The 26202-nt window shown below is 48.3% G+C and overlaps 1 protein-coding gene across 9 annotated transcripts in view; it reads left to right on the forward strand.

Annotated features, from left to right (window-relative positions):
* TEAD4 (TEA domain transcription factor 4) overlaps window positions 1–23975 on the forward strand; it is a 68473-nt gene extending 44498 nt beyond the window's left edge. For 6 of the 9 annotated variants that reach the window (XM_079142000.1, XM_079141999.1, XM_079142001.1 and 3 more), the window contains 6 exons: window positions 135–190; window positions 2607–2746; window positions 3477–3650; window positions 15861–16001; window positions 17656–17808; window positions 17911–23975. In XM_079142000.1, coding sequence (XP_078998126.1) covers window positions 135–190; window positions 2607–2746; window positions 3477–3650; window positions 15861–16001; window positions 17656–17808; window positions 17911–18024 — 778 coding nt within the window. In that variant the 3' untranslated portion in view covers window positions 18025–23975. The remainder of the gene's footprint in view (window positions 1–134; window positions 191–2606; window positions 2747–3476; window positions 3651–15860; window positions 16002–17655; window positions 17809–17910) is intronic. The other 3 variants (XM_079141997.1, XM_079141994.1, XM_079141995.1) reach the window with 3 other exon arrangements.
* Window positions 23976–26202: the final 2227 nt, after the last annotated feature.

Genomic DNA, 26202 nt, shown 5'->3' on the forward strand with positions numbered 1-26202 from the left:
GCATGCCAAAGGGGTTAACAGGAGGGCACAGGAAGCCAAAGCCACCAAGATCACTGATAGCCACTTCCCAGGGTCTGCCACCCAGAGGGCACTGGCCCCTGCTTGAAGTCGCTGATGCCTCCTCTCTCCCACAGTGTGAAACCTTTCTCTCAACAAACCTACACTGTCCAGCCTCCACTGCCTCTGCCAGGTGAGTTGGCAGCACCTGGCTGCCTTGTGCTGCACTCCCCTGAGGCTCCTGCCTTGATCCCAGGCCTCCAGTAACTTGACACCTGTATGTCATTCTCAGGCGTCACCTTGTCATGTGCCCTGACCATACATCCCAGTCTGGTGCCCACATCCTATTCCTTGGCCCTAGCATGTACTCCTCACCACTGTGCCAAGCTGCTGTCCTCTTTGGGTGGCCTGGATTGCTGTCCTCCTCCCCAGCTGTGCTCAGGGATACCCGGAACACACAGCTCCAAGGCCTCACCTGGCTGCCCTGGTCAGCTGCATGCACTGGCTGCCAATGGCCTTCACTAATGTTGTCTCTAATCCTCTCCTCCAGATGGGAGGTTTGAGAAGCACCCAGTTTCCCAGCCTGCCACCTTCCTAGCAGAGGGGACCCTGGTGTCAGGGCTAGGGCAGGGCAGCCAGCGTGAAGCACAGGCCTTGTTGCTTTGGGGACCGGCTCTGCCCTGACCTCTTTCTCAGGAGACTCACTCAGCACCTTCCACTCTGAAGGTGAGGCCAGGATCCTTGCCCTGGCTTGCAAACTGACTGTTGGCATTCTGGCCCTGGCCCCTCGTGCTTTTCCTGCCTCTGAGAGCAACACTGCCACCCCTGGGGGGCCCAATTGCTGCTTTCTCTCATTTCTGCCTTGAACATGGGGAGTCCTATCCACCTCTCTCCGCCCCTCTTTTTTGTCCTCCCCTATCTGTCCATGCTGACCTGTCTTTTTACCCAGGCCCTCCTAGTTTGGCCTGGACATAGTCATTTCACTAACTTGCTGTCTCATTCACCACCCTGTGTTTCTCCAAAGCCATCTCACCACGTTGCTTTCAGGCTGAAAATGCATCCCTGGCCCCTTGGTGTCATCGGGAAACAGTCTGAATTCTGCATAGACTCACGGGGTTCTAGGGTACCCTCAGTCTGTCGTGCTCCCTCCTGTCCTGTCCACCCATTCCCTGCCCTGCTCTGCACTGTGGCTAAGGCTGTGCCTCCTTAGCAATGCTTCTCCCTCCTGTCCCCGTCAGGGGCATGCTATTTGCCTGCTCCAGAGCCCTGTGCTCTTCATTGTCACTTTGTTGGTGACTGACTTGCCTCAAATCTGTCACACATGGATGCAACAGTTCCTGAATACACAATGGTTGAATGAATGTATGATTCAGCGGATGCCTTAAGCACTGGCTGAGGTGACCAGCGTGGCTCTCCTCCCTCCCCGACTCTTCCTTCTTGGTCTCCTGCATGTGCCCGAGTTCTCTGCCACTGCACAGGGCCCTGCTGTTCACTAGGCTCCCAGATGGAAAAGCAGGGCCTTCTGGGTTCTGCCTGGGGGTCCCTCATGTGCCGCCCTAACAAGTGCTGGTGTTTCTCCCTTCGCAGCTTTCCCTCGGCCCCTCCTCCTCACTCCTCGCCCCTGCTTTGCTTTCCACTTGGAAGGCTGCTGGGATCTTCCTTCTCCTGTGTCTCTGCCCCTGCCCAGTCCTTCATACTGGAGTCGGACCCTTCAAAAAATGCAGTTCTGGGCTTGGGTGTAGTTCAGTGGTAGAGTGTTTGCCAGAAACTAAAAAGTTAAAAAAAAAAAAAAAAAAAAAAAATCAGAGCTGAGCATTTCACTGCCTGCCTCAGATCCCCAGTAACTCTCCTGGACTCTAGGGGAAAATGCATCCTGTCGGCCAGGCACCCATGGCCTGTCTCTGCAGCCTTGTTCCCTGCCACTGACCAGTCCCCTTCCCTCCAGTTTTACCATGTGTTGAGTTTCCAACCTTGCTGAGCTGATTCCCTGCCCTCAAGCGTTTGCCTTTGCTGTTTCTGTCTTGGAATGCCCTTTCTCTGCCTTCATGCCACTTCTACCTGTACTTCCTACTTGCTTCTCTCAGGCATCAACTTTTTTGAAGAGTTTTTCCAAATGCCCCAAGAGGACTAGGAGCTCCTCTTGTGGGTGAGGGCATACCTGGTCGATTTTGCCCTATTCATTCCTTCATCCATTAGCAACCTTATATCCCATGCCTGTTCTGGGCCAGGTTCTTTTCTCAGTGCTGTGAGCCAGGCAGGAAACTTCTGCTTTCAGGGGCATCTGTTGTACTATAAGAGTTGATTTCCTCTGGTTATCTTCCTGCCTGGGCCAGAGATTGCTGGAGACTAAGAGCCCAACAGTGTCTGCTCTAGAGGCCCTGCAGTCCAGCAGGCCCCCACCCGCATCAGAATTCAGTCTCCCTGGAGCTCGGTTCTGTGCAGAGGCCTGACCCTACTGAGCCGTATCAGGCTAACCCCTCTGAGACATCCTAGCCTTTGCCTGGCACTGTCCTTTCCACCAGGCTCACCTGTGGGACCCAGAGCTCTTGCAGGGAGTATAGCAGGGAGGGCAGGTGGGCAGGCTCCTGTGCCTCTCCCACCCTCTGCAGGGTTTGAATCTCCTGCAGGATCCACCCCATCGCCCTCAGCACCCCCAGCACCCCCGTGGCAGGGCCGCAGTGTGGCCAGCTCCAAGCTCTGGATGTTGGAGTTCTCCGCCTTCCTGGAGCAGCAGCAGGACCCAGACACGGTAGGCCCTCCTGCTCCCACCCCTCCTCCAGCTCTTCCTGCTTCAGGCTCTCTTGCCTGCCCTTCTGCACTTGGCCGCTTAGTGGCATAGTCTTGGTTGCCTTTCTAGCCTTTCCTTCCATTGGCCCTTCCCTCCTCCTCTGCTTTCCTTCCTTCCTCCACCTTCCTCCTCCTCCTTTCCTCTGCATGCTGCAGTGCCTCCATCCAAGTCCCTCCCTGCTTCCTCCCCTACCCTGTCGCTGTTCTTCCTCCTCTCTTAGTCTAAAGTCACTCATTCCACCCCTGCCCCATGCCCTTCCCTCCACTCCCTGCCTCTGAGGGGCTGAGAGGAAGCTGAGAAGCCTCCCCTGTCTGATCCACATCCTCTGGGGCACTAGCAAGGATCAACAGCCTACCCTTGGCCTGCCCCTTCAGTGTTCCATGTCCTGGGTGTCCGGCAGCCCAGGCAAAGGCCAGAGTAATACTGGAGGAGGCTGCCGATTGGATGCCGCTGTGACATTCTGAGAATTGTTTTTTGGTGGAAGAATCCATTGATCAAATACACTCTTAATCAGAACCCAGAATGAAATAAAAGAAGTAGACCTTCCCTGTTTCTATATTCCCTGTGGGGACGCTGAGGCTCAGCAAAGCGAAGTGACTTGCTCCAGGTCACATGGCACCAGCTCTGGTCTGCTTCATCTGTGTGCCCTGCCTCTCCGGTCATCTCTCTCAGACCACTCTTCCCGCCACAGTACAACAAGCACCTGTTCGTGCACATCGGCCAGTCAAGCCCAAGCTACAGCGACCCCTACCTCGAAGCCGTGGACATCCGCCAGATCTATGACAAATTCCCAGAGAAGAAGGGCGGGCTCAAGGAGCTCTTTGAACGGGGACCCTCCAATGCCTTTTTTCTCGTGAAGTTCTGGGTAAGCCCTTGGGTAAACCCTTCTTTCCAACCCCAGCACATCTGCCACAGTGAGACCAAGGAAAGAGTGGGTATAGGCCTTGTCATTGTCGGGTCTGCAAGAGAGAAAAGCGGAGGAGCAAGCCCAGAGGGGCCCTTCTCTGGGAAATAAGTCGGGGAACCCATTTGTGATGCTAGAGAGCCAGGCTGATAGGAAGTAGCCCCTCCCTCCATTTCTGTCTTCTTTTTTCCCTGCAGTTCTGCAGGGCTTTAACTCATGCTAGGCAAATGCTCCACCACTGAGCCACATGCCAGCCCAAGAGTCCCTTTTCCAGGCCTGGGCAGGAAATGGGGCCTTAGGGAGATCGTGTCTTTTCTGAAGACATACAGGGGACCCTAAGAGGTAGGAGCAGAGTCAACACAGAGCACCCTTGCCACTCAGGCCTTCGAATAACAATTTCTGGATTGGTTGCAGGGCCTGGAGCTGGGCAGCCAGTTCTCTAATGCTTATCTCCAGGGCGTGCTGGGCTGGATAGAGCTGGGAGAGGGGAGTGGAGGGTTAGGATATGGGTCACCCAGCTGACCTGCTGCAGGCCAGGCTACCCCAGAAGAAATACTTATGTCTCAAACAGTCTCCACCATGGATTTGGCTTCTGTTGCTCTTCCCACCCCACCTGCGGACAGGTGCTGTGTTCTTAGAGCTCCTCCACCAGAAACTTCCCTGGGACCCGGAGAAGCTCTGGGAGCTTGCCTTCCAGGGCCCCAGTACACACAGCAGAGGGACGCAGGGAGAGTCAGAGCAGGGCTGACTGAGCCAGTCTTGAGGACCAGCAGGAAGTTCTCCATACCCTGAGCCTTAGAATATTCTAAGTGTTTGGACACCAGGTCAGGGTTGCCTTGCCCACAATCCCCTCCTTGCTCCTTCGGTTCTGTTAATGCCCAGGAGACCATACCAGGCTTCTTTTAATACCTCTGCTCAGAGGTCCTAACCCTTGTTTGCTCTACTTTGACCATCTGAAAGCCCTACTGTCCTAGAAAAGGGCATATTCACACAAAAGTTTGCAAATGTCATTCCAGGTGACTCTCAGGCCCCTGGCTAGGAAATCCTAGGTCAGCTGTCATTCATAACTAAGCCCACAAGGCTTGCTCTCTCTAGAAGAGGCAAGCACTGGAACGGGGACCTAGGGCCCACGCTTTCACAGATATAGCTGGTTCTGCAAACAGGTGAAAGTTGCACCGGCCTTAGGGGTGAGCAGGATCTACTAGGCAGAGATGGGGAGCCCAGTACAGGCTGGGGAGCATGTGAATTCCAAACATGGAAGGAAGTGGAAAGGTGCTGGGGGAAGCTGTGTGAGAGGGAATAACAAAAACAACTAGAAAGGTGAGTCGGATTCTGGAAGGTCCTGATTCTGTCAAAGTCTGCATTAATCTATGCTATGATGAAAAATAGGTAATATTTCTTTTACTCGATCTTTTTCTTTTCTTTTTTGCAGTGCTGGGGATTGAACCCAGGGGCTTTTGCACACTAAGCACATGCTCTGCCACTGAGCTGCCTCCCCAGCCCATTAATCTTTTTAAAAATTATTATTTGTTTATTTATTTTTGTAATCCTAGTTTGAGCGTGGGGGTGCTTTTCCACTGAGTTACATTCCTAGTTTTTTTTTATATTTTTATTTAGAGATAGGGTCTTGCTTAATTGCCCAAGTGGACCTTGAACTTGTGCTCCTCCTATCTCAGCCTGTGAATTCTCTGAGATTAGGGGCAAGTGCCACCTTACCCAACTTGACCTTTTTTAAAAAATCAACATATAGTCATAGTTAAATCATCTACACCAAGAGGCTTTTATAATGAAGATATCAGATTTTTGTCTTGTCCTCCCTACACCCATGCCCAAATCCCAGAGGCAGTCTGTGTAAATGTTTGCTGTTTATTCAGGGTTTTATCACCTGAATTCTAAATAATATGCTTATATTGCTATATCTTGGTGTTGAGACTAAGACATTACATATTTATTTCATTATGGTAAAAGATATCAGCTATGATATGTTTCCCCTCATCATCCCAATGTAATCATATGGAATAAGTTATATACTTTGGTAAAAGCAATAAAATATTTTACATTTTTTGACAATGTAGATTGATCACCAAAGAGCCAAAAAGTATGATTACATTTGATTTCTTGTACAATTTTTGAATTTGTTTTTTCATGTAAATAAATGGCTTTTGCCCTAATGTTAAAATAAGCTTATTTAAAAAATTTTACAAATTGCTTCATTAGAACCACCATATAAAAATAGAAAAAAAATTTTTCCCAAATGCTAAAATCTATTCATTTATTTGTTGCTCCTTTCTCCTGGAGCTCTTCCTGAATGCTTCTGTTTTCTTGCTCTGGTTTGAACTGGTTACTCTATAATTGTCATTGGGAGATTCACCTATATTGAATCTACAGTTTTTTAGATCTCATAATTCTCTCTTCATTGGTGTACCCAACTCATTTTACTGGAGCACACCCTGTAGTACCTTCTAAGAACAGATGCATAGCACTGGATGCAGTGGTGTCTACCTATAATCTCAGTAACTCAGGAGACTGAGGGAGGGGGATTACAAGTTCAAGATCAGCTTTTGTGGCTTAGTGAGATCCTGCCTCAAAATAGAAAATTAAAAAAAAGTGCTGGGAATGTAACTCAGTGCACCCCCAGGCTCAAACTAGGATTACAAAAATAAATAAACGAATAATAATTTTCAAAAAGATTAATGGGCTGGGGAGGCAGCTCAGTGGCAGAGCATGTGCTTAGTGTGCAAAAGCCCCTGGGTTCAATCCCCAGCACTGAAAAAAAGAAAAGAAAAAGATCAAGTAAAAGAAATATTACCTATTTTTCATCATAGCATAGAACCCCTGGGTTCTATCTCTGGTACCAAAAAAGAAAAAAGAGAAGGTACATGGCAGATCAATGACCTGGCCTGTTTGAAATGTTGGGGTATTTTTATTTCGTATACTTGATAGCTTGATAATTTGGCTGGGTAAAGAATCTAGATCATAAACAACTTTTTAAGGCTGGTCTTGAACTTGCAATCCTCCTGCCTCAGCCTTTGAGTAGCTAGGATTATAGATGTACACCACTCTGTGTTCTCTCTCCCTTTCTCTCATTTTTGCTATGCTGGGGATGGAACCCAGGCTTTGCACATACTAGGCAGTTCTCTACCCCTGAACTACACCTCAGTCCCTATTTAACTTTTTAATGACTGTTTTCTAAAGTGGCAGCACTACTTTACATTCCCACTTGCAGTGTATGAGGATTCTAGTTTCTCCACATCCTCAGAATACCAACACTTGATATTCTCTGTGATCATAGTTGTCCTAATGTGTGTGAAGTGGTAGCTCATGTGGCTTTGATTTGCATTTCCCTAATGACAAAGGATGAGCATTTTTTCATGCACTTATTAGCCATTTTACTTTTCCTTTCATGGTGTTGGGGATGCACAGGGCCTTGTGCATGCTAACCATGCAGTCTGCCCCTGAATTACATGGCCAGTCCCTACATTGCCTGGGCTGGTCTTGAACCCCTGGGCTCAAGTGATTTTCCCACCTATATCTCCTGACTGGCTGGGACTACATGTGTATGACACTGCCCAACTGATTTGTATATCTTCTTTGGAGAAATGTCTATTTAGGTCTTTTGCCTATTCTTTTTTGTTTTGTTTTGTTTTGTTTTATGCATAGTGCTGGGGATTGAACCCAGGGCCTTGTGCTTACAAGGCAAGCACTCTATCAGCTGAGCTATCTCCCCAGCCCTTTGCCTATTCTTAAATTGGGCTATGTATCTTTTTATTATTGAGGTAGCACTTCTTTATATATTTTAGATAGCAATCCTTTTTCAAATATATAATTTGTAATATTTTCTCCCAATCTGCCAGTTTTTTCACTTTTTTTTTTTTTTGCGGTGCTGGGGATCGAACCCAGGGCCTTGTGCATGCAAGGCAAGCACTCTACCGTCTGAGCTATCTCCCCAACCCTCACATTTTGATAACGTAAGAGTTTTTAATTTTGATGAAGACCAATGTACCTATTTTTTTTTTTTTTTCTTTTATTGGTCCCAGTTGTCCATATTTAGCAGTGAATGGGAGCTGTGTGTGCGAGGCATACTGGTCACCTGGTGGGCTTCACTTTAAGATGACTGGGGACGGGAGCCCGCTGTTTTATTGGAGAACTGGATAAATGTTACTATGCTTGCTAGACCTTTTTTTCCCCCTGAGGTGATGCAGTTTCTTCAGAGAGACTCCTAGAATGTCCTTGAAGGAATATTGTTGGCCATAGGGGTGGGATAGAGGAGGGGATATGGGGTCTGACCGTTTCTGGTGCTGGTTCTCACTTAACCCCCTGTCTTCATCCCTGTCTCTCCTTGTTCTTTCTATCATGCCCAGTTCCCCTGAGACCCAAGGACCCCCTCTTTAATTTCTGATATGACTAGACTTTGTTTTTTCTACCTGTGTGGGGAGGCCTGACTATCCCTATGTATGAAAGTTAGTCCCTTGAGTCACAGCTTGTGCCTCCCTGGGCCCCCACTCTAATGGTCCCTCCAGTCCTGAGCCATCAGCTCAGCTCACTTCATATCTGGAAGCTTCTCCTTCCTTTGCCCTGCAGAATCCATTCAAGTTCTGCTGAGCACAGTGTTTGCACACCTGTAATACCAGTGGCTCAGAAGGCTGAGGCAGGTTTGAAGCTGGCCTCAGCAATTTAATGAGTCCCTAAACAACTTGGTGAGACCCTGTCTCAAAATAAAAGATATTTTAAAAAGGCTGAGGATGTGGGTCAGTGGTTAAGTGCCCTTGGGTTCAATCCCCAGTACAAAAACCACAACAACAACAACAAAAAAAATCCATGCAAGTCCTAATTAGTCTTGAGTTTACTAAAATGTCTTGAACTCTCTTGTCAGTCTGGTGTCCATTCCATCTTCTTCCTCATTGTGGTACAGTACCTTTATAAAAGTTCCTTGATGTTATCATTCTACTTAGGTCTCTAGGAGGGGAGAAAAATAAACTTTTACAGTCAGATTCCCACATTCAATAGGATGTCCAGGAAAATGGGTTTAACCTAAGTATTCCATCTAGTGCTTTGGCAGGCATTGTTTGGAATACTCAGTAAGCAAAAATGCCAGATTGATTAATAATGCCTGCCTTGGGTTTAGCAAGGAAAAATAGTGACACTTATTGAACGTATTTGTCATCTCTTTAGGTAATGAGGGATTGGAGGGGGCTCTTTAAACAGATCGTGACAAGGCAGAGTTGGAAAAATCAGCCATTCAGTCTAGAAGAAGGAGACGAGGGAGTCTCCTGTGATATAGACCAGACGAGTTGTTGGCCTCTTTAGGGCCTCAGCCAGAAGGTTGACCTTGGGGTACCCTGAGTGAATCCGGATGCCAGCCTTCTTATTTCCAGGAAGGTCTTAAACCACTTCACTTCCACTTTTCTTCTCCCTACTCTCCCTTCCAACCCTAGACACAGGAATTAGAATCAAGAGGCTTGGTCTGGGCACTAATTAGCCTCGTCCCTGTGCAGCTGGCAGAGGCTTTCTCACAGTTCTTGGTATGTGTGTGGAAGCTCCTGATTCAACCTGCCCAGGTCTGGCTTCAACTTGGAAGAAGGGGCTGGGATGTGATCACTTGTGGCCCTTTCCTAGCTAACACTAATGCAGCTGACCTGAGGGTGCAGTTGGGGTCTGAAGGGAGGCCCAGTTGGCAGTGGCAGAAAGCATTTGGGGATAATGCTACCCTGGAGAAAGTTTAGTTATTGGTAATATTTTTCTTCTCCTTGTCTTCTTCCTCCTCTTCCTCCTCTCCTCCCTCTACCCCTCCCTCTCCTTCCATGGAGAGATGGAACCCAGGGCTTTGTGTGTGCTAGGCAAGTGCTCCACCAAGGAGCCATGCTCCCAGCCCAGTTGTTCGTAATATTCTGTATTCTTCTACCATCTCCCACACAAGGATCATTTTAAACCCTGTTTCACAACGGGGTTAAAAACCAAGGCAGGGGGCAAGCAAGCACCTGGCTTTGAGGCACCCAGACAAGGTGAGCCTCGTTCATGTTGTCATTCTTGTTATGCACATGCTATGGGATAGGCCAGGGCAGATGGAGAGGTCAGGATGGCACTCTTCCCAGCACTTTGTATGGATTTTCATGTGGAATCCTTGCCCCCAAAGGTAGGTCTAGTTAATAAGCTCATCTGCAGAGGGGAAACCAAGGCACGGGCAGGTTAAATAACTTGCCAAAGGTTATCCACTTTGTCCTAGTGCCAGAACCAGGACCTAGACCCAGTCTGGCCCAAGTGTTGTGCTTGGAACCATTACCCTAAACTGTCCTACTTTATAAAGTGTCCAGGTCCCCCCATGCCATGCAGGGTCCTGGTGTTGTTGCTCCTGGAAGCAGGTTCTGAATTGCCTGAAGCAGATCTCAGGCTCCTGATGAATGGCAGATGGTGACCTGAACAGAGTAGACTCAGCTCTGACTGTACAATCAGTGCCAAGTGTGGAGCAACTGGGTTCTTGGATTTTCCAGACTAAAGACTTCCCTTCTAGAAAGTGGGGGTGTTGTCTTCTAGGAGATGAAAGTTGGCAGGTAGGAGAGAGGAACCAGAATGCTCTTCTCCCGCCTAGCTCATGGTCCATGTCTTCTCCTTCCTTTCCTTAGAGGAACCTGAAGTTGGGGATTAATGGGAGAAGAGATTTTGGTCATCTGGTATCAAGGGAGTTGAATTAGGCAGATTTCACAGATGGCTTTGTGCTTGGCTACATGCTGTGCTCACAGGCAAGGGGGCCCTTGTCTCCAGGAGCTTGTGTTCTTGGGGGAGAACCCACAATGGATCTTGGGTCTTGGGGTGGTATCCACTATCTGGGGAGTGTGGTGGGCTACAGGTGAGCCCTCCTAGAGTGACAAGGCAGTGTGAGGGAGGTAGTAGTTAGCCCTAGTTGTCCCCAGCAGGACATAAACACTCCAAGTCATGCTGTACCCCTTGAGAACTAGGACTGAGCAAATCTTGGCTTCTGTGTGCCTCTGTTTCTCCATCTGAAAAGTCAGTGGTTTCATCTTGACAGCTGCGAGGGGCTGTGGCAACAAAGGGGAGGCCTTGCCTTGCCTCCTCCCATCCCTCCCCTGAGCCCCAAGAGCCAGGCTCTCTCTCAGTGCCAGTGGCTTGGGCACTGTGAGGACAGTGAAATCAGAAACGAGGGCATGTCAGAGGCCAGGGCACCTTGGCAATCATCTGTCTATCTGTCAGTCCTTGTCGGGAGGGAGGGAAGCTGAGAAGATGTACATGAGATCGGGGGAAAGGGAAATGTGCACATTTGCTAATGGGGAGACTGAGGAGACACAGACAGCACACCTGCCCCCCCCAAAACCCCCCGCTTGCCCTCCCCTCCCTGGCCCGCTTACTCCCTCCCCTGCCATCAGCTGTGTGTGCTGGCCATACCCTGCAAGAAGGAAGGAAGCCGCTCAGGCAGGGAACAGTGCCAGCTCTCCCAAAGCCGCTTTTCTTTTCCTTCCTGCTTCCTTCTGTCCAGGCTCCCAGGGGCCAAAGACTTGATCAGCACCCTCGTGGAGTGGGGGTGGGGGCACCTTGATGTCCCAATCAAAGTTTCTTCCTCCCCCGCCCAGAGTCACTGTTCTGGAGATAGTAATCCATGGATTCATGGCCTGCCGGGAGAAGTCCCCTGATGGAAATGGCATCTGCTTGCAGGAGAGGTGGAAGTGGGGGTGCTGAGGCCGAGCACTGTGTGATGAGTACTGCAGGCCTGGAGCAGGGGTCTGAGCAGCTGACAAAGTAGCTGAGGCCTGAGACCAGCCCAGGCTGCTGTCCTCGGGGCAGGAAGAGGAGACTTGTACAGTGGGGGCTGTGAATACCAGTTCACATGGTAAAGTGCTGGACAGGGCCTGAACTGAGCCACAGTGGCAGGAGGGTACCCTAGGCCTTCCTCCCATTCCAACCCACAACTCTCTTCTGGGCCCTGACATTTCTCCCAGGCACATACCAGCACATGACAATGAATCTGAGCCCCTCTGGGCCCCCACACCCGGCTGCGGCTGTCTTGGCTTATCTGTCAGTCACCCGATCCCCCACACCTGTTCCAGGCACAGCCTGTGAACTGCCCACCCGCACGCACAGCTATGAATAGGGTAGAGGGAGGGGTGAAGGGGGCATGCAGAGGGCAGGATGGTGGTGGTGGGGGGACAGCTTTCTTTTTTTCTTAGGCTGAGAAAATTGAAAAAATAAACTTGTTTGGGGGAGGTGTATAGAGTGAGGGTCCCAGGGTGGATGGAAATGCCTATACCGTAGCTGCAGGAAGAGGGGTAGTTGTAACTGGAAGGGTCTGAGCACTGAGGACAAGATGAAGTGCTAGCGTCTGTCACTGGCCCTTGCCTTCTGGGTCTGTGCAGTGCAACCCCAGGCCAGTTCTGGGGCTGACTTTGGACCTTCCCCTGTGTGACCTCTCTGTCTTCCTCTCTCTGACCCCAGCTTGCCGATTCTACTTGCTCTCCCATGCTCTCCCAGTTACTTACAAATTCCTTGAGAGCAGAATCAATGCCTCAACTTCTTCTGGCCCTCCCTGTCCCTCTCAGTACTGGGCTGGGACTGGATAAATGGGTAATTGAGTGATTGGAAGGGCCAAGAGAATGGGAGGTGATGACAGAAGACCCAGATTGTATTTGAGATGGAGTGGAGTATCAGCATATACCCAGCCCAGGCCGCACCACAAGATAGATAAGTAGGTTCTTCTTTGAGACTGAGGGACCTCCCTTTTCTCATGCAGCGCCGCCCAGAGGTGAGGGATGGAACAGCAGCATGCACTTCGTGGAGGGGTGGTTGGGGCGTACTGGGGATGGGACCCAGAGCATTGCATGTGCTAGGCAAGTGCTGTACCACTGAACTACATCCCCAGCCCTCTTCAAATTATTATTTTGATATAGGGCCTCTAAGTTGCCCAGGCTGTCCCCTAAGGTGGCAATCCTGCCTCGGTCTCCCCAAGTAGCAGGGATTACAGGCATGTGTCACTGTACTCTGCCTCATGGAACATTTATTAAAGGCTGTAGCAGCACTCGACAAGGTTTGGAGAGAGCTTAGTTTTGCCCTCCAGGAACTTCCCATCTGGATAGGTCATGGCAGCCTGGAGCAATGAAGTGGGATGTACAAATACACTGGGGTTCTGGGGGAGGATAATAGTTTTTGTGTACGGGGAAGAACCTGGGTGGATGTCATTTCTTCTCAACATGGTGCCTAGTGTCCTAGGTAGCACATGCATGGACATTTCTTTAATAGTTCAGTGAATATTCTCACTTATATGGGAAAAATAGAATCCTTACTTTCGTGGATTTATTGCTTAAAATGAAATCAAGGAATAAAAGTGAATTGATTTAAAAGGCACCATGAGGGGCATAGTGGAATGTGTGGCATTGATCAGAGCAGACCACCAGTGGCTACTGCCTGAGAGTTGTCACTATTTGATGTCCTGGTCTCGCCCCTTGATGCTCCCCACCCCATGTTTGGTGCTGGCCCTTCCCAGGCAGCTGGGCCTCCTGTTGGCATTTTTCAGACATAATCCACATTTCTGCTATGAGCTTCTAGTTGCAGCGTGTGCTGAGCACACAAACTGTCTCTATCCCCCTTTTAGGATCAGTCTGGCAAACTTGGTCTTCTAGAAGGAGCACATGACATAGAGAAACTGGGACAGAAAACCCAGGTTCTCACCCCATTTTACTTCTATTTCACAGGAAGACCTTGGGCCATAGCTACAGTGAATTCTGGCCCAGCAGAGGCCTGATCCACTTCTGCCAGGACTGCCTTCTCTCTTGGAATCAAAATAGACACAATAGGGGGAGAGAGGGGAAACTGAGGCCCACCCAAAGGAGGGAGGGTATTTAGTGAACACAGTTGTTTGTTTCAGAGTCTGAGCATTGGCTTGAATGCTGCTATAATTTTTTTTTCCCCTTTCCTCCTAATGGCCTCATTTAAGCCACCGTTGAACTCTCTGAACCATATACCATTCTGTTTCAACATGAAAACATCCTAAAAAGAATACACCCTTATTCTATTCTGTAGCCTTTCTTCAGTCACTATGTTTGTATTCATCCACAATAATAAATACAGGCCCTTCTCAGCACTTTTTATGGCTCCGGAATATTTCTGTTGTGCCATAAGGCAATTAACATCCACCAAACTACATACAGCAAGGTATTGCTCTTGAAGAACTCAGAGGAGAGAAATCGTGTTTGTGCGCCCCTTAGTGGTCAATAATAGAACTTCTAGACCCTGTTCTCAGTGATGCCCAAACCTTCCTGGGGTTCTGGGAATCACCTTATTGTTGTGCAGAAGAATCCTGAGTGTCATAACCTGGACTATGATCTGCACTCCCAATGCATTTGGAGGGCTGTGCTGTTTCAGCACGGTAGTGATTTCAGACCAGTTGTGTGAAAAGTTGGGTGGAGAGGCCTCCCCCTAAGAAAAAGCCTTTTGTAATGTCTGCATCTCCTCTGAGTCCTAACAAGCAGGGTAATCTAATGTGAGGCCTGAGTTCTGCATATGGTCACCCCTAAATGGCCTCGTTTCAGAAATACAATTCCAACCTCAGTCCCCACGGCAGCAAATTGGGTCATCCAGGACTTTTCTCCCTTTGTTGGATTGAGACAGGCATTGGAATTGGAGCCTACCGACCTCAGCCTGAGCCATGTGACTGTGGGCAAGACCTGTCTGCTGTCAGGAGCCTCATGCTACACTGAGGCTGAGGTGTTGTGTGTGCTATTGATGGTCCACCTTACCTGTTCAGTTTACCACTTAGTCCACCTTTGCATTGAGGATAAACTTCAGATCAGCTCCACATGCAGCTGGAGGGGAAGGAAGAGCAAGGGTGTTCTGGACCTGGTGAGGAGCTGGTGGAGCGCCCCAGCAGCAGGGCTGATAAAGAGCCTTGGAATCACCTCTATGGCAAAAGAGCTCTGAGATAGTTTGGACCACAGAATGATGTGGTCAAACTTGCAGTTTCCTTGAGAAGATGTCTGGCTATGCTGCCCAAGCTGACCTTGAGCTCCTAGGGTCAAGTGATCCTCCTGCCTCAGCCTCCTGAGTAGCTGGATCTACAGGTGCCCACCCCTGGCTTCAGACTTTGTTTCTGAAGGCAAATCTCAGTAGTTAAGAGAATGAACCAGATGGAGGGAAGACTGGCATTGGGGAGATTGGTTTGGAGCTCAGATAGAGATGTACAAAAATCAAAGGCAACAGCATAGAGATGAACAAGAGGCCAGCCCCAGAGCCATTTCCGAAGAACATCTGTAGGATCTGATGACCAGCTGGCCAGAGGAGAAGATCTAGAGATATCCCTGGCATCCTCTCTGCCAGCCCCCTGTTTGGGCTTTCTGTTCTCATGCATTCTTCATTATTAAAATTGACTCTGGAAAGGTTCTGATAAGTTCATTCATAGTAAGATGGAAATGACTCATAAGGATTTACATATCTGCAGTTTAATAAGAAACTACTGTTAGATCGTAAAATTCAAGGTGCTAGAGACAAAATTGGGGACCATACTTGCTAGAAGTGTTGGTATCTGAGCAGTTGGCAGTAGCTTGAAACAAATGTAGGCCCCAGTGTTCTCTTTTTCCTTTGTTTAGGGAATATAACGTGGTTTTACAGCAGGCCTGGGTGTAGAGAATGCTGGAAGCTTTCCAACATCTATAGTCCATGTTTGTGTGTGTGTGTGTGTGTGTGTGTGTTGTTAGGAATAGAACCCACAGCATCACGCATGCTAGCAAGCACTCTACCACTGAGCCACAGCTCCATCCCAGACCATGTTCTTCTTCTTCTCCTCCTCTTCTTCCTCCTCCTCCTCCTTCTTCTTCTTCTTCTTCTTTTTTTCTCTTTTTTCTTACCAAGTATTGAACCCAGGGGCATTTAATCACTCAGCCATATTCCCAACCCCAACCTATTTTTTAAAATTTCATTTTGAGACAGGGTCTTGCAAAGTTGCTGAGGCTAACCTTGAACTTGTGATCCTCCTGCCTCAGCCTCCTGAGCCACTGGGATTACAGGTGGACCACCATGCTGGTCTGTCCACGTTCTTTTCAAGCCCTCATGATTTCTTCCCAGCCCAAGAGTGCACTGTGACCTAGAAGGGCTCCTCAACTCAGAGCCTATTCCTCTGATAGGGTTCTGCTGATGCTGCTGAGCATGTCTTTGGCTTCCCATGTCTCCCTGCAGGCAGACCTCAACACCAACATCGAGGACGAGGGCAGTTCCTTCTATGGGGTCTCCAGCCAGTATGAGAGTCCCGAGAACATGATAATCACCTGCTCCACCAAGGTCTGCTCATTCGGCAAGCAGGTGGTGGAGAAAGTTGAGGTAGGCCACTCTGGTGGGTGAGCGGGGTGGTGGGGCCTGAGTGGTCTCCTTCACTGAAGCTCTCTTGAGGACCAGGTTGTTCAGAGTAGCCCTGTCCTAGGTGGGCTCCACCTGATTTCCATGTGCGTTGGGGAAGAGCGCCCTGTAGATTTAGACTGCCAACAAGCTCCCTATTGCCTGTCCAGCTCTGAGTGCCATGGCTAAACCTCCCAGCCCAGGACTCCTCTTCCAAGCACATCCTTACAGGCATCCCCAGGTCCTCTCTGAGAGCAGGGGCAGAAGACATCAAGACAGGGCTCCAGGGTCTCGTTCCCTGCTTCCCTGCTCACTCTTTCCTGGTGAACTCTAAAAACTATTCATGTCTCTTCTTCAATTTTTGAGTACCCTGGAGACCCCCACTAGTGGGCATGATAGAAACTTTGCTTCCTTTAGGGCAGTGGTGTCTGCCTGTCTCTTAAATGCCCTGGACACAGGTAGTACAGGAGTGCAGGGTAGTGGGGACACAAACTCAGAGGACGTGGGTTTAAATACCAGCCCCCTGCTTTCTTGTGGATATTTTGGGGTGGGGGCAGGGATGATAAAATCATTCATTTATCTCTAAACAAATGACAAGGTGTCCTCACTGCCCAGTAGCACAGGGGAGGGGATGAAATGCCTCCATCCCAAAACACCTGTGGCCCTGAGTCCTGTGACCCTGTGGGTAGCCACAGGCTTGTGAAGTCTCTGCACAATGTCAGGCTGGTCTCCATCGCATCCTCCCCTCTTTCCTCTGGAATTAATGGTCTGAGTGAATGAAGTCCTACTTTCACAGCCCATCAGTTACTGATAAGCTACTTCACGTCAAACAACCAGATGAGAGCAGCAGGCAAGAGATGTTCTATCCTGGGGGTTTCTGACCCTGACTATACCTTAGAATCACCTGGGGGCTTTGGAAATGCATCAGAAGCCCCCAGCCCCACTCATTTTATATACCTCCATCTATGGAGTGGGAACCAGGTGATGGCAATTTTATTTATTTATCCATTTTTGGTGCTGGGGATTGAACCCGGGGCCAATGCTTTCCCACTGAGCCACACTGCCAGGCCCAAGTTAATTAATTTTTAAAAATTTGGAGTTAACTGTTGATCTGCATGCAGTCAATCCTGGTACCGTCCACCCCACCCCAGCATGGGTAACTTCTTACAGAACTGGGGAACTGCATTGACAATCAGGAAGTTGATATCAATTTAACCCACCAATCTGGTTCAGAGTTCAGGAGATGTGTGTGCACCCTGTGTGTAGATGTATAGGTTCCTGTGATTACCACTCAAGTCCAGGTACCTGGGGTTTCTAGCACCACAGGGGTCCCTGGGTACTCTCTGCCCCATATTCTCCTAATGTGCAGCCAGAATTGAGAGGCATCTATTCTGTCTCATCTGTTGCTGCCATTTCTGGGTCTCTAATCTCCCGTCACTGGTACCAGGGTCTGCCAGTCACTGATGAGGGAAAGAGACCTGGTTTTGTGTCAACTTCAGAGGTTGGCCCTGCTCTCAAACCTCTAGGTCGCCTGTGTTTTATTCCTGCTAACAGTGACTGGTTGTGGAGCTTCCCCATGGATTGGGCCTGGGCTACAGGTGAAGGGACTCTAAGCCCCATTGTCCTCTGGGTCCTGCAGACGGAGTATGCTCGCTATGAGAATGGCCACTACTCGTACCGCATCCACCGGTCCCCACTCTGTGAGTACATGATCAACTTCATCCACAAGCTGAAGCATCTGCCCGAGAAGTACATGATGAACAGTGTGCTGGAGAACTTCACCATCCTGCAGGTGTGCGGGTGGGGGCCGCAGGCCTGGGACTGTGGTCCATTGGCAGAGGGCACCCGTGGTGTCCCCACGTGGGCCCTCAATCCTCCTCTGTCTCTCCTGCAGGTGGTCACCAACAGAGACACGCAGGAGACCCTGCTGTGCATTGCATATGTTTTTGAGGTGTCGGCCAGCGAGCACGGGGCTCAACACCACATCTACCGGCTGGTGAAAGAATGAGAGACTCAGGGAGCAGGGAGGGGGGTAGACGTGTGTACAGGAAATGGGGACATGGGGAGGGGATCTGCTGGGACATCCCCCTGAAGTGCTAAGTGAGCTGAGCAGAGTGGTCATGATTCTTCCTGCCAGAAACAAACCGTGCCTGATCCTGCAGTGCCCAACCCCAAATAAACCCAAGATGTGTATTTTCAGAGGAGCTGGTCTAGCTGTGTGAGGCCTGGGAGGGACTGGGGGAGAAGGGAGCAGTCTGGGAGGCAGGCTGGAAGCAGTGCCCACAGATGGACCCCTGCATTCCTGAAACCAGCGCCCCAGTGGACTCAGCTAGGAGCATCTCCAGACCCCGAAGCTCAAGTCCTGATGTCTCTCTACTGCTGCTCGAGCCCCTCATCTGTCTCCCTGAAGGTGGTCACAGGTCCCGTGCTGCTGGCCACAATGGGAGACCCGAGGGTAGATATGCACCTGGGCCATGCACCCTCAGCTTCTTGTACATGGTGCACCTGTATACCCTGCCGCTGCCCCAGGACAGCTAGCCCTGTCTACCAGAGCTTGGATTTTAGGTGTGGAAGTGATAAGAGTTGTTGGAAGGGGACATGGTCAGGGCCATTTAGTTTTCATCATTCAGACAAAGGCCGGGGGGCAGAAGGTAGCTGTGCTGAAGTCAGGTGGGGGCATTTGGATGGTGGCACCACAAAGCCTCCACGTGCATGGTAGTAAAGGGCCAGAAAGTTGGTCCAGTGTCTGTTGCAGCCCATTGGTCTCTGAGTTCCTTCCAGTTCTGATGGTCTGTGCATCCTGCCTCAAACCCCGTCATGGGGCCTGTTGTATGGCGACCTCCTTGGAACCAGCCCTGGGCTGGCTACCTTCCTTACCAGGAGTTTCTGTGCTCCCTTGGGGGTGGGGTGGAGGGGAGTGGAACCCACTCGGCCTAGAGGTACCCCATTGTGGGGTTCCCTGTCTCATCTCCCCAGAACTGGCAGGGACTTTGGGTTTAGGCAGACCTGGCTTAGTCCTAGTTTTCCTGCTGCCTGACTTTATCAAATTTCTCAACCCATCTGAGCCTCAGTCTCCTTTCCTCCTTGCAAAGTGGGAAGGCAATAGCAACCACCGGAGGAGAGGGGATGTCTGTACAGTGCCTAGCGCAAGCTGCACCAATTGTTTTAATCATAACTAGAACCTCGCTGCCTGCCCTCAGGAGAGCCTGGGCTTGGTTGGCTCTTTGCTGCCACCTAGTGGCACTTTGGTATTATCTTCCCTAATAGGAACCACAGCTCTCGTAGCCTGCAGCAAAACAGGTATGTTTACTGGATGCCCAGTGCTCAGGGAGAATTCTATGGGAATACAAAAATAACAGAAGCATCTAGAAGATTTTGTGGAGTGGTGTTTAAGAGGAAGGGCCATGGAGTCAGACTAGCTACTGACTCTGACCTTGGTGCAAGTTTATTAATTTCCCTGTGCCTCAGTTTCCCCATCTGTCAAATGGGTGTAATAATAATAACCTACCTCATATATGTAAGTGCCTAGCATAGAGCTGAGCATATCCATGCGTTCAGTAAATACACATTGCTATTAATTGTAGGAGCTTGTGGTCTAGAGTCAGACTGGGAAGCCATCCATTTGCTGGGGTGGGCTGATCCTCAAAGCCACTGGTGATCAGAGATAGGAGAGAAGAGGGTGTGGAAGATTTAAAGAAGTTTTGCTTGGGGAGAGCTGGCCCTTAAAGGAAGGGTGATATTTATTTTGTTTTTATTATTATTTTCAGCAGTGCTGGGAATCAAACCCAGGGCTTTAGGCATGCTAGGTAAGCACCCTACCACTGAGCTACATCCCAGCTTTATTTAGATAAGCAAATGGGAGGGAGCTGGTCATCATCCCAGATGGGGAAGAGAAGCAAGCCACCCAGATTCCCTCTATCCCTCTATCTTTTTATCAAAAAACAATTAAAAACCCCTCTGGTATCAGGACCCCAGGTAGACTTCATGCCAGGTAGCATAATTGCACTGTATGTGGAGGCCTAGCTCATTAAAAGATGAATGGGGTCATGTCCCAGGGAGCCAGGACTGAATCCTGGGCAGGTAGTGTGTGTTCCTCTGTCATGTGGGGGTGTATTTGCAGAAGACTCTGCTGCCCCCTCTCCCAGTCACTACCACAACCCTTGACCACTCCTCCCCAGCCCAGGTTGCTTGGATGTAGATGCCATGATGCTCACCTTTGTATCTTGACTGCTGCAGCACTGGGCAGCTTCAGATCAAGGCTCTTGAAGGGTGTTGTGTGGTCAACTCCTTGGCTATGGACAAATTAAAGACAACCCGTGAGTGAGTCAGTGGGAAGGAGGGCAGAGGGTCTGGCTCTGCTGCCACCCAGTGGCTGCCACCTAGTGCATGTGTTGATTCTAAGTTTCCCTTTCCCTTTATGAATAGAAGTCAGCGGCCCAAAGGAGAGTCGCCTTCTGATAGGTGGACTTTCCAAATGGTTCACCTTAAGAAGTGACAGGTATAGCTGTCTTTACCTCTTTTCTTTGGCTGATCATGATCCTTGGGGCCAATGGCAAAGAGGACCTGCTCTACCTATCCTGCAGCCTCTGTTCAGTTCTGGGTGCCATCCCTCCCTCCAGCACCCTGACTCACTGACTGCAGAGCCCTCTGCCCTTGGTGTTGGTGCTGCATACGCCCCACCCACTGCCATGGCCAGTAGGCTCTTCCCATTCCTCTCCCACTGGCCACCTGTGACTCATTTTTCAAAAACTAATGAGGCGGGCACAGTGGTACACATTTTGTAATCCCACCAACTCAGGAGGCTCAGGCAGGATTGCAAGTTTGAGACCAGCCTCCACAACTTAGTAATACCCTGTCTCAAATTTTTTAAAAAAGGAGGGTGGGGGCAGCTAAGGATGTAGCTCAGTGGTAGAGTGCCCTTGGGTTCAGTTCCCAGTGCCAAAACAGCCAATGAGGAGTCACCTCTTCTGCAGAAGGCTTAGTCACTCCTACCCTGTGTCAAAGCATTCCACCTACCTGGTGGGAGCACCATTTCGTGGTCCTTAAATAGGGGACGTCTGTGATATCCCCAATCTTCATATGACGGGTACTATGCTAGCCCCATTTTTTTTTTTTTTTTTTTTTTTTTTAACTTTGAGCTGGGGATCTCACTGTTGCTCAGACTGGGGCTTAAGCAATACTCCTGCCTCAGCCTCCCATGTAGCTGGAAATGCGGATTGACTGCACCAGGAAGAACGTGAAGCCTGAGGCCCTGTAACTCACTTGGATTGTTAATATATTTTTTTTCATTAATTTTGAAATATTTATTTAACTTCTGCTTTGTGCTAGGCATTGGGGTTGTGTCAGTGAGCAAGGCAGACAAGGTCCCGAAGTTGCCTTTGGGGGAGAAAGAGTGCTGAGGGAACGCGCTGTGCAGGTCGCGGGAAGTGCTGTGGGGGGAGGGCAGGCAGGGAAGGGAGAGGCCAGGCCCCGCTGTGGCTGGTTCCTGAAGGAGAACAGCATTCCAAGCTGAGGAAGGGCCGGTCTCCAGTCAGGAAAGGGGCTCCTGTGCCCCAGGTGAGTCTGGAATGCCAGCAAGTGAGTGACAATGGCTGAAGGCTGAGGTGGGCAGGGGCTGACCTTGCCCCTGGCCAGCATCCAGGTAGAAAGAGGGGCATGGAAGAGGAAAGATGACTGTGTGTGACAGCACCACATCTAACTCAGTGACCATTCTGAGAATGTCACAACTTAGGAGTTTCAAAACATCCCCTGGGCTAAGGTGCAACTGAGTGGTAGGGGCCCTGGGTTCCATCCCCAGCACTGCAAAAAAAAAAAAAAAAAATCCCTGACTGCTTCCTCCCAACACACACACACGCACACACACACACTTTTTAGAGGGAAAAAACTCTACTGTGATACTCCTCAAAGAAGGCCAGCAGGGCCTGAAGCTCCTTGGCTTAGCTCGAACTGTCCAGCTATGGGTCAAGCTGCTAATCTTTCGTTCTCACACTGGTCTTAGATGTTCTTAATTGGAAAGATAATTATGGCAAATTAGAGGGAGAAAGGCCCCAGAGAAAGGTCTAGAAGGGAAAAACTGCACAAATGGAAAGCTGAATACTCTACACAAAAAGACTGTCTGGAATTTGATTTCTGTTTTTCCCAAGGAAGGATGGGAAGAGGTGGCCAAGGACCTTCCTAGAAGGCTGAAGCCCAATTGGTGGAAATGTCTAAGCTCGTGGATGTCTGATACTCAACTTAAAGGTTTTTGTACTTTTGCTATGTAAACCCCCTTCATCTCTCCAAATCTTCAGTAAAGTCTGCTACATACCCAAAGACCTTCATGCAAGTGATTTCTTTGTTTGGGAATGATCAAGTTCCACACACCTACCTAGAGTGCAAAAACAGTAATGGCAGGCCTACACATAATCAGCATTTAATGATCACATGCAGTATACCAGGCACCATTTTAGTTGCTGGGGTACACCAGGGCATGATGCACAGTTCTTTGCTTTCATGGGACTTCCATTCTAGAAGGGGACACGATAAACTAGCAATAAGATGGGTAAGGGAGTAAGTGGTGGTAAATGATTCATATTTTACAGGAGCCAAGGATGTTTTATATGTTTCAAAATGGTTGAATAAAAATCTCAGTGAGCAATAACAATATGAAGTACACTGTCAATGAATAAAATGAAATAGAAAAATTTGAAAAAACTTTACCATTGCCAGTGAAAGTAGAAGCTCAAAGCCAGTGTGAGCTGCCCACAGACCCAGCCCAAGGCCTCCTCTCAGAGTAGCCACTCTGGGTGACTCCACACTATGGGATAAAGTTCAAGGCGGTATCCTCAGACTATTCAAGCATAAGGGCTTCACCATCTACAGGTGAGGCCCCAGCAGGTTGTTCTGTGGCCAGGATCTGTGCACACCACACTTTAGGAAGCATAGCATTAGTGGACACAAAAACCCACTGGATTTGATGGGTGGTCAAAGGAAGGAGTACTGGCAGAGGATGCAGGCTGGCAGGATGTGGCCCCTTGTGTGGCGTCTTAGTGATGTGAGTTTTGTGCTTGGGGCAGGAGTGAGCAGGCTTACTTACTAGCAGCCCAAGCATGGGCCTGCTGACCCACACCAGAACATGATTCATAAGCCCAAGTGCCACTTCTCTAATTCAAGTGCAGCATCACCATTCCCAGAACAAGGAGACTTGGGTCTGCTGGTCAATACATTCCTTCCTCTGTAGGGAACCCCGTCTCCATAGGAAAATGGATCACTTGCATATGGCGTTGATGACCTTACCCTGGTGCCTCAGTGTCCATCTTGGAAACTTGAATTCTCCCATTTGAGGATAAAGGAATCCCTTTTTCATCACCACAATATGTGGCTGTAGTCATTCCCTAAACACAGTTGAGCACCAAATGTATACCAGCCACCTTGCTAAGTTTTACTGGTTTCAGGTTCAGAGAGGGATAGCTCAGAAGCCCCATTTATACCTGGACCAACTTTTCTCCACCTGTTCTCCCTTTTGAGTAGTGAGGCGGGAGGCCTTGCTGGATGATGAGTCCTACCCGTTAGGCCTGCCCGTCAGTCTGGGCACTTCTTCCCCGTCTGCGAGCTGGACCAGCACTAACTAGCTCCTCACCTTTAGCACTGATGGGGACAGGTCAGTCTTAGCCTTGAGTTCTTGGTCTCCAGGTTTGTGGGGTGGCCCTGGGCATCATACACAGGCTTACAATCTGGACTGAGGACAGCAAGGCTGGGGAAAATGTGCTGGAGACCAGAGGAAGGGATGGGATGCGGACAAGGCCGCAGGTGCCATTGTTGTCCCCAAGGACTTGTCTTTTCAGGTGCTGCCTGCAGTCATTAGAGGCTGAGGGGTGGCTGCTGTGGCACAAGTCGTTGCAGTACACAGCCAGCCTTAACTGAGCACATACTGTATGCCAGACACCTTCCTAGGTGCTGGGGATACCCCAGGGCAGAATACAGAGCTCCTTGCTCTCATGGGACTTCCTTCCTAGTGGGAGACACAATAAACAACAAAAAAGGCAATTAAATAAGAAAATGATGGGAAATTATTTGTGCTGTGATAACAATAAAACAGTATGTGTTAGAACAGACTCTGGCCAAATCAACCCACTGCCCATGATCTAAGAATGATTTTTACATTTTATTTTATTTCTTTTTATTAAAGTTTTAAAATATGTGTGAGAGTTGGGGGCGCTTTGCTGAACTTTCCTTTTTTTTTCCACTTTTTTTTTATCAATGGATTACAGTTGTACATAATGATGGGATTTATTTTTACATATTCACACATGCACATGATATAACCATATAATTTAACTAATTTCACTCCCCGGCACTTGCCCCCTCCCTCTGTACCTCCTGCCCCTGGGTCCCTTTCCTGATCTCCCTTTGATTTTCATGAGATCCATCCCAACCTTTGTTCTCCTTTTTCCTCTCTAGCTTCTGCATATGAGAGAAAACACAGAACCCTTAACTTTCTGAATTTGACTTGTTTCACTTAACATGATGGTCTCTAATTCCATCTATTTTCCTGCAAATGCCAGAGTTGCATTTTTCTTTATGGCTGAATAAAATACCATTGTGTATATCTACCACATTTTCTTTATCCGTTGGTGGACACCTAAGCTGGTTCCATAGTTTGACTATTGTGAGTTGTGCTGCTATAAACATGGATATACACGTATCACTGTAATATGATGACTTTAATTCTTTAGAATAAATGCTGAGGAGTGGCATAGCTGGGTCCTACAGTGTTCCATGCCCAGTCTTTTGAGGAGCCTCCATACTGATTTCCATAATGATTGTATTAATTCACAATCCCAGCAGTGTGAAAGTGTTCCTTTTTCTCCACATCCTCTCCAGCATTTATTATTATGTGTATTCTGATGACTGCCATTCTGACTGGTGTGAGATGAAATCTCAGTGTAGTTCTGATTTGCATTTCCCTAATTGCTAATGTTGTTGAATATTTTTTCATGTATTTGTTGGCCATTGGTATTACATTTTTTGAGAAGTGTTTGTTTATTCATTTGCCCATTTATTAGCTGTTTGATTTTTTGGTGTAAAGTTTTTTGAGTTCTTTATATATTCTAGATATTAATCCTCTATCAGAAGAGTATCTAGCAAAGATTTTCTTCCATTCTATGTGTTCTCTCTTCACATTTCTAATTCCTTTGCTGTGTAGAAGCTTTTTAATTTGAAGCTGTTTTGTTCATTAACTCTTGGTGGGAAATGGGCTTTAGGGGTACTATTAAGAAAGTCATTGCATGTGCCTAAAAGCTGGAGTGTTGATCCTTTGTTTTCTTCTAGGAGTTGCATATTTTCTGATCTAATTCTGAGATTTTTGGTCCATCTTGAGTTGATGTTTATGTAGAGTGAGAGATAAGGGTCTAGTTACACTCTTCTACATCTGGATAAACATTTGTCCCAGCACCATTTGTTTAAAAGGCTGTCTTTTCTCCAATATGTGCTTTGGCAGCTTTGTCAAGGATCAGGTGACCGTAGATTTGTGGATTTGTCTCCGTGTCTTCTGTTCTGTACCTTTGGTCTACATGTCTATTTTTATGCCAGGATCATGAAGTTTTGTGTTTTTTTTTTTTTTTTTTAACTACACCTCTGTAGTCAAATTTGAAATGAAGTATTGTGATGCCTCCAAACTTGCTTTTTTGGCTTAAAATGACTTTGGCGATTCTGAATCTTCTATCAAATGAATTTTAGGATTTTTGCCCTAGTTCTGGAAGAATATCATTGGTATTTTGATGGAGATTGCATTGAATCTGTATGTTGCTTTTGGTAGTATGGCCATTTTAACAATATTAATTCTGCCTATCCATGAACATGGGAGGCCTTCCCATTTCTGAGATCTTCTTCAATTTCTTTTTTCAACATTTTATAGTTTTCATTGTAGAGGTCTTTTGCCTCCTTGGTTAGATTTATTTCTAGGTGTTTTATTTCTTTGAGATTATTGTGAATGGAATTGTTTTCCTACTTTCTTTCTCAGCAGATTCATCATTGGCATATAGGAAAGTTATTGATTTTTGTATGTTGATTTTGTAAGATGCTACTTTACCAAATTTTATTAGCCCCAGCAGTTGTTTGGTGAAGTTTTGTTTTGTTTTTTAATCTTCTAGTTATGGGATCATATCATCTATGAACAGTGATAATTTGACTTCTTCCTTTCCTATTC

The sequence above is a fragment of the Sciurus vulgaris genome (genome assembly GCF_902686455.1).
Source record: "Sciurus vulgaris genome assembly, chromosome: 5".
In the NCBI taxonomy this organism is placed as follows: Eukaryota; Metazoa; Chordata; class Mammalia; order Rodentia; family Sciuridae; genus Sciurus; species Sciurus vulgaris.